The sequence below is a fragment of the Terrapene carolina genome, unplaced genomic scaffold (assembly GCF_002925995.2).
Source record: "Terrapene carolina triunguis isolate 2854851 unplaced genomic scaffold, T_m_triunguis-2.0 Scaffold62, whole genome shotgun sequence".
In the NCBI taxonomy this organism is placed as follows: Eukaryota; Metazoa; Chordata; order Testudines; family Emydidae; genus Terrapene; species Terrapene triunguis.
In genome coordinates, this window is record NW_020664413.1 from 33,980,584 (window position 1) to 33,993,241 (window position 12,658).

The window sequence follows — 12,658 nt, forward strand, 5'->3', positions numbered from 1 at the left end:
GGGGGGTCCCAGGAGGGGGCAGTCAGGGGACAAGGAGTGGGGGGGGGTTGGGAGTTCTGGGGGCGGGGCTGTCAGGGGGCAGGAGTGGGGACAGGGATCGGAGCAGTCAGGGGACAGAGAGCAGAGGGGTTTAGATGGGTCGGGAGTTCTGGGGGGGGCTGTCAGGGGGTGGGGAGTGGTTGGATGGGGTGTGGGAGTCCCAGGGGTCTGTCTGGGGGTGGGGGTGTGGATAAGGGTTGGGGCAGTCAGGATGGGGGGAGGGTCTCAGGAGGGGGCAGTCAGGGGACAAGAGGCAGGGAGGCTTAGGTAGGGGGTGGAGTCCTGGGGGGCAGTTAGGGGCGGGGGGCAGTTAGGGGCAGGGGTCCCAGGAGGGGGCAGTCAGGGGACAAGGAGCAGGGGGAGGGTTGGGGGCTCTGAGGGGGCGGAAAGTGGGAGGGGCAGGGGCGGGGCTAGGGCAGGGCTCCTCCCGTCCTCTTTTTTGCTTGCTGAAATATGGTAACCCTATACTACAACTACCTAGGGAGGTAGGATACTATAGTTCTCATTTTATCAGGAAAGTGAGATGAGGCGTGCCAAAGGCCACAGAGTGAGTCAGCAGAACTCAGGAATGTGGCTCCTATTATATAAAACAGATGCAACACCCTGTCACAAGCATATCTCAGCTGTATTTATCATTATCCAGTATTGAGACTCATCCCAGTTATCTTCTCCTCTGTATTAAATTGCAATTCCTGCCTTGCAATCTGTCTCCTTGGCAGAACAGAAAAGTCTCTAGTTATCCAAAATTCAGCTATAGAGGAACAAGAAAACACAAGAAAATTTCCCTAGTCTTGATCTCTGTATTGGCTACTTAAAGGGAAAAAAAGTAACTTAAAACCTTGCCTATTGCCCTAAAGGCGGGGGAAGGAAAACAAAACAAAAACAAAACACTTTCCAAATGCAGTCCTCCTGGAGTATCGGGTAATTTCTAGATATGCCGCTCACATTCCAGCTACTGTACTACTACAAGCTTTAATCAAACACTGGGCCATAATGTATGTTACCACATCTTTGAAACAAGTTGCCTCTGATTACAAGAAACCAATTTGTTTTGTTTTACATTTTGTTTAAAGGCTCATTTTTCCATTAACTTTTTTCTTTTTGCACTTCTTCACTATTACGTGAAAAAGGTGACCTCACGTTTTGTAGGAAAAAAGAATTTTTTCCTGCTTTCTTCCTTACATATAACAAGCCACCCTTACTTTTGCTGGAACCCCTCTGGAAAATAGGATAGTTGCATCACAAGAAACTGAAATATGAGCTGCAGCTTTCCCAGCACTCAACTGAGTGGAAAAGGGAAGTTGAGTCACACTGTTTTTGTTAAAACCTTTAACTCCAATAAAACAGTGTTCTAATCAATCTGGCTAATCATCTTCTCTCTGTCTCAAATTAGATATTAAAATAACACAGTTAAGGTTTCCATCCTCTTATGATATTACTATCCCAGTAGTATCCAGTCAGCTAGGAAAAACAGGAAGGTAAAGATTTGATATTTCAAAGGGCTTATTGTCACTGCAACAGTTAGTGTGAGTTACTCCACTTGAGCTAGCCTAGTTCAAGTTAGAGTGGGCACACTGGGGAACAATACTTGAACTACACAGAGTGACTGGATTAGCAATTGAGGAGCTGTGCAAACTCAAGATGTAGCCTATGGCTGCATTCCCAATTGCATTATTAGCTCAAGCCTCAGCAGCACTTAAAATTCAACCCATATCTCCTGACAGGTCAACTAGGTCACACTGATAGCACCACTTAACTTGAGCTACAGATTTGTGCGAGTGGATGGTAGTTGGGTTAAGGGCAACACTATTTACCACTGCAGTGAAGACAAGACCTAAGACAGAAACAAGTAGTAGAAGAACTCAGACGGTCTCTACATCTTAAAGCAGCAACAAAGGCATCCTTTTTTTTTTTTTTTTTTTTTAAACTTTGTAGTTCAGCAGTACAAGTTGTTAGATGACAAGACCCTTTCAATAAAAGGTGACATAAAAGAGTTATTTCTGAGGTAGGACTGACCTTGTTATCTGTTTCACAATGAACTAGAGCTTCTTTGTAAAATTTAATTGCTTTCTCATAGTTTCGCTGGGCTGTACAATGTTTTGCAATCTCCGCACAAATCTCAGCTACTAACTGTTTCTGTGCAGGAACTGCATCCAGCTGCTCTATTTGAACCCGTTTGAGTACTCTGGCTTGCAATTCCCGAGCCTAGGGGGGAAAAAAGAGTGAGGGTAGCAGAAAGTTAACGTGATAATGACAATCATTGTTATGTATGCATTCTTGTTAATATAATTAGACAAAAAAGCACAAGTTGTAAATGCAGAGGTTGCATTCACAAGTTTGTTACTGGCTCTCCCTTTGAAGCATTTTTTTCCAACCAAGGAAAATTCTTCTCCCCAAACTCACAATGCACTCAACCATCAGGTTGGTATTTTACTTCTTGTTGTTTTTGTTTTTCTTAAAATACACAAGCTTTTTAACATTTATTATCCCAAATTGACAGAGATAGCCTATATCCTTGTCCAATACAGATCCTCTGTCCATTTAAAAAGGGCTCCATTAAGAAGAAAATATTTTTATTTTGTGTACCAGCACCATCATTTGCCACCTACATGCCAAGAAAGTAGATGTATTCTACAAAATAGAATTGTGTTGGTTTCTTGAAAAGTAGGTTTTCCTCCAGGGTGGAGTGGAGGAAATTAGGAAGATCTGGGCAATATTTCAAGATTTTTTTTTTTTTTTTTTTGGGATGATGACACTATAGGTACATCTATACTGCATGCTTCTTTCAGGAGTGTGTAGAGAACACACCTGGGTAGCCCACCCCCATCATGGGAATAAATAGCGTAGATGGTGAGGAACGACTTAGGCAAGTAAAGACACACCTGAAGGGTGTGGGTATGTATTCGATTACATACCCTGCATTGCTTTCTACTCACCCAAGCCATGCCTCCTCACCTACACTGCTATTTTTAGCAATGTAGTGTCCTGCTCTCTCCCCTCTGTTGGAACCCTTCCCATGCTGCAGGGAAAGACTGGCATCAAGGAAAAGCTTTACCAGCTTCCCATTGACGGAGCCCTTCCCCTGCTGTGGGAAAGACACTGGCAGCAGGAAGCTGGTAGAGCCTTTGCTCATCACAGTGAAAGATTCCAACAATGGGGAGCTGATGAAGCACTAGGACCCCCCTTCTCCCGCCCCCCCCACACTGCATACCCTCTGCCAGAGCCCTTCACTGACACAAGTAGCTACACACAGCAGTGCAGTCGTGCTTTTCACCATGGCATGTAGCTCCATGTATACTACACACCGCCACAAAGTGGTGTGTAGTATAGACATAGCCTAACAGTGAAGGTGATTTTTTTATTAAATGACAAAATCTGCAATTTTAGTAATATTAAAAGTTTCATCCAATTTCACTAATCTGCAATATTTTCCTTACATTTTACACATTTTTACCTAACTTATTTAAGATCTGACCACTTGTAAAAATAAAAACAAGTAACACTCAGAACATTTCATATTTTTTCAAGCTATCATATGATCATAGTTAGCTCAAAATTATAGTTATATAAACTTAAAGTAAAAAAGATTCCTGTAGCTAGCTAATCAGCAGTAATCTTCTAAATCACCCCCCCTTCCTCAGTTCATTCAGTAATTTCCTAATCCACCACTGTGACAGGAGCTGTGATGGCAAAAAGTACTGGCACAAGACATCACTGAATGATTCTGACAAGAGCAGCTGTCTACTTAAAGCAGCAGCTTTCTGTTTACAAACAAGTACTTTGGTAATCAACAGTGGGAAAGAAAATTGATTTTTTTGTACTTAAAACACATTATTCATCTTCTTCCCCCCCCCCCATATCCACTGTTGGGACTCCCCCTTCTCAAAGTTCTGCCTATGAAGGCTGTTGATTACATGTGAAAAAACATTCAGCTCAAGCGTCACATCAAGTCTTTTTTTAAACTGCCTTCTCTTGTTCTGTACACAAGCATTGTTTTCACTAAGTACTGACAAAACCTGACTACTGGTAAGGCAGAGATGAGCCCGACTTCAAGGTCCAAAAACCAAAAATTATCATCACTTTTATTTCACCTGCTAAAAGAAAATTTGAATTTTGTGTTTTTGCTGTTTTGTTTTCGGTCTATGAGGCTCAATTCTGGTGGAAATTCAAAAGTGGAACTCCTATATAGCAAACCTCGCAGCTTATCTAGGAGTTCCTCATATTACATCACACTCAGCCCTGGGAGCAAAAAAATTATGAGTGTAACAAGTGAAACAACAACAAAAAAATTCCTCAATTATATACATTTGCATAGATTTTTTTAGTATCAGCCCAATATATCTATTGACTAATTAATATCATTGGACCCCAATAATTGTGTAAAGAAAGCGTTGAGGCACACAAGGAGTGCATCAGCCATTTGATCTTTGAAAGCCCTTTAGGAAAGAGCTGCTTCCCTGTTGGTTCTGAACATTCTTTCCCCTCTCCCATCCTTGCTTAAGGGCTGTCACAAGCCGCTGGGGAGAAAGAAGCAGTTATGTTACCGGTACTCTGCTTCTTCCTCCTGCCCTACTAGTGGTGGTTTAGGTAAAAAAAAAAAAAAAAATAGCAGCTTAAAGCCACCTTCTCTGCCAGTCCCCAACTACATTTCCTCCTCCCTACAGCCACTTCCAGCAGAAGAAAGAAACTACAGATAGTGTGTGTAGGGGATGGGGAGCAAAGAGATCCGGAAAAAAGAGCTGTGAGGGCCAATCCTGGGTCACCTTCCAAAAGGCAGGAGTGGGGGGGGGAGGGGGGAGAGTGGTATAATGAGTGGCAGGTGGTGAGTGAATGTATAGTTGGGACTAGTAAGTTAATGCATGGGCATTTTAGTAGCAGACAAAGTGGCAGGCGTGGGCAGACAGGCAGTGTGAGAAAATAGAGCTTGAGGGGAATGGAAGCAAGCAGACACAGTCAGTGGCAAAAGAGAATGAGACACTGAGGATATGTTAGAAGAGGGAGAGCAAAGAGGGAGGCTGTGAAGAGAGTAGTTATTAAAAGAAGATGTGAGACACGCTAAAAGAATATGAAGGAGCCAGAGGGAGAGAACACAAGGAAATAAAGGGTGAAATGGAGAAATCAGTTGGCAGGGAAACAGTTACTGAGAGTTGAGGGGAGAAGATACTGAACTCTAAAAAGAAAAAAGCTGAAGAAAGAGAATGAGACAAGGAAGGATCAAAAATAAGAGATGGGAGTAGGTTCGATGCGTTTCTTATTGAGATACGAAATACCAAAATGTTACAATAGATTAACATGTAATGTTTGGTTTTTTTATGCAAACGTCCTTTGGGCAATACACCTGGTTTAATTTTTCAGACTGCTCAGAAGATATTGCCCAGGCTCCCTGAATCTGCAGTTCAGCCCTAGGTTTTTGTGCATGTGCTGAAGGAAGTCATTGGAGCCTAACACATTGAAATTAGGTCTTTCAACAAATGAGTGGAAAGGAGGTTCTTTGGTCAGATCAACTTTCAAGTTCCAAAGCTCCAGACTGTCTCTAGCTGCCACAGTTTTGCTCCTTTTTCTCTAGCTATTACAGCTCTCCTCTCAAGCCCCATTCTAGGTCTTAACTTTAGACTCCCCAGTTCGCCAGTCCTTATCCTTAATGCTGCCCTTGGATAGCAACTGAAATTCAATTACTCTAGCCTTTCTGTGCATACAGGCATAGCTCCCACAAACTCCCCATATTGCTCAGCAGCGTGCTTTGGACCTGAACTAAGGCAGCCACTGCTAGCTCTGACTCCATCCCCAGTGTTCAGCCACTCTGCTGAAACTATGGTGGCTTTTACATGAACATGTAGCTGGGACTTGGACTTTAGATCTTTAATTCATAGGTCACCTAAGAGCTAGCAACAGTAATACTTTCAGTCAATATCAAACCACTAACCTAGAGGTAAAAAGGTCTGTATCCTATTACCAATCCTCTGAGCAATTCAATCTCTAGTTTATTTTTATTTCTTTTCTTTCTACTTTAGCCACTTTGCTATCCAATTTATTTCTGGAGAATGCTAGAAGTCGTCCTCCTCCCCACAAAATCTTAGAAGTTTAACATACTTATTTTTTCTTTACCTGCTGTAAAGAAACAATAGCTTCATCGGTCTTCTCCATTTTGCTATAAATTTTTGCTAGAAGAACTTGGTAACGTCCATCTTCCGTTAGAGAGGACAATTCATTCACTGTTAAAATATTAAAATATGAAACAAAAAATTAAAGTAGGAACTGCCTCCTTTGGACAGTTCAATGACACTTTGTGGATGAGTCATAACTGAAAGATGAAGCTGTGCATGCACACCTTCAGGGTTAAGGAAAAAATTGGACTGGAGATCTGCAAAAGATTCAACCAAAAGGAGTTGCGTGTTTAGTTCAGCTCACGTTAGTTTCAAATGCATGAGAGAGAAAAAAGGCTTTCCAATAGGTCTTGAATAAGCTAAGCAAATTAAGGTTCTAATCCTGATCCCATTGAATCAATAGGAAATGTCCTCCTTATTTCAATGGGAGCAAGACTGGGCTGTACGGTGCTTTCACTTAACTATTGCTAAACTCTGAAGAACCACATTGTTTTGGATGGATTTTTGATAGAAAGGAGACAGTACTGAAAGCACAGCTTTGGTTATTTTATTTAAATATAATATAATATGGAGATAGATATATCTCATGGAACTGGAAGGGACCTTGAAAGGTCATTGAGTCCAGCCCCCTGCCTTCACTAGCAGGACCAAGTACTGATTTTTGCCCCAGATCCCTAAGTGGCCCCCTCAAGGATTGAACTCACAACCCTGTGTTTAGCAAGGCAATGCTCAAACCACTGAGCTATCCCCCCGAGCTACTGAAAAAGCTGCAAGCTACTTTTATTTAGTGGTTGTGAAAGAAACTATGGAAGAAACAGCTTTGAGGAGTATAAGCACTTCCATTATATACTATAATTTTCATCTGCTTCCCAACTGACACAGCATGGCTGCTTTAGAGTTTGGTATATCTAGGGCCTATTTATAGCTCTACTTTACCAAAGAGATCTTATTACTTCCAAATAAAAACATACAGTTCTACAGGTGCCTAAAACTAAAGTGTATTTTATAAAACATAGTACAATGAGCAGCACTCTATAAGCAGGCTGTCTCTAAGGAGCTCTTTGTGTAAATAAGGTAGGTTAGATGGCTTAATACGTTTTCTATCTCTATTTCCCATCTAGTGCATGATTACTCTCCACAGTTCATTTTCTAGTGTTCTGTAGATTATTACAAAATATTTCATTTCTATTTAAAAATGTTATCTGTTTCATGTCACCCAATGGAACAATAATTTGTCAGGTAAGGACATGAAGAAAACATAAGGAAAAAAATTCTTAAAGAGGATCTACAAAGAAAATAATTTTGGCTTGTGCACTTTTTTGCTTCCTTGTGATGTACAGAAAATATGAAAGGTGATGGTACAGTAGTTTGTTTTTACTGTTACAGAAAAAAATCTCAATTTGTATAAAATGGGATTCTTGGGTTAGCCAGAGCCAGATGGCCTTGGCTAACTCAATCAGATTCCAAACAAGTAGATTAACTGTACATGTGAAGTCTTTTCCAGCTTGTTTTCTGCATTTAACATTCAGATCCTGTGTAGGCTGGCAGACTAGTGAATTAAAGCAATAGTGACATCACAAAAGCCGAGAGTATGAAAGTTGAGCTAATAAGGGATTTTTAGTCAGCCTTTAAAATTCTATTTCTGTTATTTAATTTCAATGAACAATTAATATTTTGAAAAAAGGAAGCCCGTGTTAAAGATTCAAACACCTTCACCCCTCTAAGTTGTGATGAGCACACAAGAAACACATCTTATACCTCCTAGTGTTCTTCTAACAAAATCAGGATGACCAGATTTCACTTTTTAAAAAGTTATTTCTACGGTAAGATAGAGAACAACAGACTTTTCAGAAAGCCTTTACACATGATAAAGCAGTAAGGAAGTTTGAACTCCATATTTTAAAAATCCTTTGCTGGTCACCTTTAAATGGAGTTAAATTTAATTTACATGCAATTCTCATAGTACAGTGCCAACACTAGTTTGAAAGTTCATAAGATAAAATGTCTACACTATACCCATTTATTCCTAAAAAAAAAAAAATCACACAGACCCGAAACCCCCCACCCACCCCCAATATTTCTCTTTTGTTGTAAATAAAATGACTATTTCATACCAGGCTCATGGTCTAAAGCTTGCTGCAGAACTTTTTCCGCCTTTTCATACTGCCTCAGTTTCAGCAGGAGTTCAGCCAGATCATAGCAAAGGATATTCTGTTGACCATTTTTCAGTGCAGCTTCATAATAACTTATTGCCTGAAACCAATAACTTAATAAATTTATGGAAATCAGCTTTCTAAAATAAATCTTAATAAAAATAATACCTTGCACTTAGGTAATTAGTGAAATGTTGCTTAATGATGCAACTACCTGCTCCACTCTCACCCTAATTATAAACTGAAATGTCCTGTAAAAACACGTTGGTAACGGCAGATATTTATTTCAATCTAGAATTACATACAAAAACTATATTAAAAGAAACTTTAGGTTGCAAAGTGAATGACTCAGAAGTTAAGTGTCAAAACGTAAGGTTGCCTGTGCAATCTTGGTTCTGCTCCCTGGGCCTCTGCATTATGATAAATCTTTAATTATATGACCATACACTATTTTTTAAACAGCACCTCCCCATCATTCAGAGTTCGGGGGGTTTTATTTATTCTGAGAGCTGATAGCCAAATCTGAATGGATTTACAGACAGAAGAACTCACTTTTTTGACCCAAGTGTTATCTCTCTGCCAAATTTTGAAGTCCATCTGCAAACAGAGGGGATGCTAGGGCTCTTCCAAAAATAAATAAATAAAATGAATTAATTAATTAAAAAAAAGGTGGCAAGATTTATTTTTTTTAAAAAAAGAATGAAGTGTCTTCAAGGAAACAACAAAAATAGGTTCTTAGCAAGGACAGCCCTATTAAAAAAGTGATGTAGTGATTTGTATGAGCCATTATTTGTGGCATCAGGATTTGGTCCTTTGTACAGAAAAGAAAAAGAAGGCTAACAACAGTTTAAAAACCTTCTGGATACCCTCGTATGGGTTGCCTTCAGCTCCACTGAAGTGGTCACAATTAGAGCAGATTCTAAACAGAAATTTTCCAAGCTTTTTTTACAAAATGTGGGGAAAGCATTTATATTTTCTGTTTTCTAAACAGTTATAGTTACAGTATTTGAAAAATTAAAATATAAGCATTAATATTTTATGTTACAGAAAACTTATTTTCAAATGTATGACTTTATATGTTACAAGAAAAAAAAGACTAAAATTAAAACTGGAATTAAGTACATTGATGTTTAATTGTCAAAATCCATTTTCAAGGATTTTTTTTTTAAATATTACATTATAGCACATGTAAAGAACGCCAAAAACATTAAGCGGTCTACCTCTTTCAGCTTAAATATCGGCAGCACTGTAGAGCACCTGCCTCAAAAAAAGCAAAGGGATTAAAATAGGTTTTATTCACTGAACTCCCAGCCAAGCCTAGGCACTACTCTCCTTTGGGTTATTCAGCAAGAAATGTTAGAGACTGAAAATCTCTGGATACATTGGGGTGAGAGGAAACTGAACATGACTGTACCAGGGGAGGGACAGCATGCCAAAAATCACTATAAGGTCAACTTAACAAAACTAAATGGAAGTCCAAAGTGTTTCAAAAACGTAGAATATAATTAAGGATTATAGATCTAGGAGCCTTCAATGGCTGTCCAAATAGAGAATCTTTTCCACTTTTCCATGTGAACAGTTTTATGCTATGCAGTGGGATTTCTTGTATATGTAGTAAACAGTCAGTTGCACTCAACCAGCCAACATCCAGGCAATTAGAGAGACCAGGTGGGGAGGGAATATCTTTTAACGAAGCAACTTCTGTTGGTGAAAGACAAGCTTTTGAGCTTACACAGCAACACTTACGACAACACTGCAAACAACATCCAGACCGTCAGGTGTAGCAATTTTGGGCCTGAGTCAAATATCTGATCTTGGTTCCGAGATATAGTGTCTGGACAGATGAGAAGCACTATTGGAGGCTGAAAAGACATTCTGAGGATATCAAACAGAATTGTCTTGGCCAATGTCAAACTATCAACAGCGGCGTGATTGCATCCTGTCTGATCACCCTTAGCATCAGAAAGATCAGGGGAAATGTATACATGACATCTTAACCCCATGCTATGAGAAAGGACTCTTCAAAGGATCCCACACTCATGTCTCCTAGGAGACAAAGACTGGACACTTCATGTTCTCTTTGCCACCAAAGTCCATAATGGGATTTCCCCAGCAGTGAAATATTGGGGCGATAAAGCACTTCAGAGACCATTTATGGTTGGTGATATTCAGCAGTCCTAAACAGACTGTCTAACTGCTGACTCCTGGACGATAAGAACGGGTTATCCCACGTTATTGATACCATGCCAATAAATTGACTGCCTCTTGGCACAGGGGCAATGACCTTGCTTGTTTACCTAATACATTGCAGATGTGTTGTCTGCGAGAATTTGCAGTGTGGAATTCTTTAAAACAGGTAGGAATGCTATGCAAGCTAACCCAATCGCCCATAATTCTGGAACGTTTGAGAGTACTTTTGGAACCAAGTTCCTTGTACTTGAAGATGGTCTAAGTGTGTGCTTCAACCTGTTCCTGATGCATCTGCGGACAGTGTCTTTATATGAGTGGGGGTGGAGAAGGGCACTGCATTCCAAATGTTTTGGGGATCTGACCACCAGTTCAGGGATGATAAAGCACAAGCTAGAACCACAATGTGCATGTTCATTTGATATTCTGCAAGGATACAATAACTTTAGCTAGCCTTTTACGGAAGTAGGTTAAGGGTACGTCTACACTTACCGGAGGGTCCGACGGCAGGCAATCGATGTTCTGGGATCGATTTATCGCGTCTGGTTTAGAAGTGCTCGCCGTCGACGCCAGTACTCCAGCTCGGCGAGAGGAGTACGCGGCATCGACGGGGGAGCCTTCCTGCCGCGTCTGGACCCGCGGTAAGTTCGGACTAAGGTACTTCGAATTCAGCTACGTTATTAACGTAGCTGAATTTGCGTACCTTAGTCCAAAGTGGGGGGGTAGTGTGGACCAGGCCTAAGTCTGGTTAGCAGTGTCACATATGCGCAAGCTGACGTGTGACCTAGGAGTTTGAGGCAGGTTTTACTCCGATTCATTTTGATACTGGTCATCATTTGGAGAAAACAAAATCTGTTCTCAGGAAGATATGCTTTTGCCAATTTGGAGTGGATTAGGACTCCTATAAATTCTGTCATCTGTGATGGGTGAGAAACTATTTCACCACAAGGCCCACCTGTCTGAGTAAGTGAAAGACATAGTTTAGGGCTGTAGTGACTTCCTGATGAGACCTGCCTTTGATTAGTTAATCACCTAGATATGGTTACACATGAATACCTTATCTCCTTAGATGTACTACCACCTTAGCTAAGCATTTTGTGAAGACTTTCAGAGCTGTGGAGATCGAATGGTAGCACTTTTTATTGATATTGATTGGGCCCTACTGTAAATTGCAGATACTTCCTATGGGCCAGAAAATGGAAGTAGGCATCTTGAAGGTCAAGAGCCACAAACCAGTCATGAGCCTGAAGAGAAGGGATGACAGAGGCCATCCTGAAACCAAGACAACATATATTTGTTCAGTCTTCTCACGTCTAGGATAGGACAAAGACCCCCTTTTTTCTTTGGAAGAAGAAAATACTGGGAATAAAAGCCTTTTTCCTTGAACTCCAGAGTTATCTCCTCTTTGGCTTCCAGGTGAAGCAGGGAAGCCACTTCTATTGGTTGATTTTCATGAGAAGGATCCCACGAGAGGGATGAGAGAGGGGTAAGGACTAGAACTGGATGAATAGCCACAAGACAAACTTTTCTCACTTATCTTTTGGTTGTTATTCCAGTCCAAGATGGTAGAAAAGAGAAAGTAGGCATCTTGTCCAGTTTGAATGTGGCTCATCTTCCTCATATCAAACCTACTGTCTGGAAGCAGATGAACACTGACTAGTGACTGAGAAAGATGTTAACCTTCTCCAAAAGAACCTCAGGTTCTTCCTGAGTGGATACTCAGAAGGTTGTTGCTGTAAGTAGCTGGGTATTTTCTGTCTAGCTTGCCCTTGTTATATGAAAAGCTTGCAATTTAGTACAGAGATAGAAGTGTTCAGTGTTTGCAGTATGGCTCTGGAATCTTTTAGGATATGTAAAGCATCAGTACATGTGCTCAATAAGTCTGTATCCTAAAGGGCAAGTCAAATCGTCAGTTGCATTCTGCATCTCTCTAGGAATACCAGAGTCCAGTAAACATGACATTCTTCACATAGTTGCTGCAGTGGCTATATGTCTAGGCAGCATGTCTGAGGTATCCTTGGCTGCCTATAACATGTCTGATACTAGCTGTCCTTTAGCAATAATGGCTTTTAACTCCTCTCACGTTCTACAGAAATTTAACCAAAAAAAGGGAGATATCTTATTCTAGGTTAGATAACTGTACTTCATGAACAAGGCTTGAAAGTTCACTCTTTG

The 12,658-nt window shown here is 40.5% G+C and overlaps 1 protein-coding gene across 2 annotated transcripts in view; it reads right to left on the reverse strand.

The window, feature by feature from the left end:
* The window catches only part of TTC21B (tetratricopeptide repeat domain 21B), an 86,032-nt gene that overhangs the window by 25,386 nt on the left and 47,988 nt on the right, over positions 1-12,658 (reverse strand). For both annotated transcript variants that reach the window (XR_002908449.1, XM_024206181.1), the window contains exons 18-20: positions 8,258-8,396; positions 6,145-6,251; positions 2,056-2,244 (exon numbers count right to left, since the gene is read on the reverse strand). Coding sequence is in view for 1 of the 2 variants with exons in the window: in XM_024206181.1 (XP_024061949.1) it covers positions 2,056-2,244; positions 6,145-6,251; positions 8,258-8,396 (435 nt within the window). In the remaining variant the exon portion in view is untranslated. The remainder of the gene's footprint in view (positions 1-2,055; positions 2,245-6,144; positions 6,252-8,257; positions 8,397-12,658) is intronic.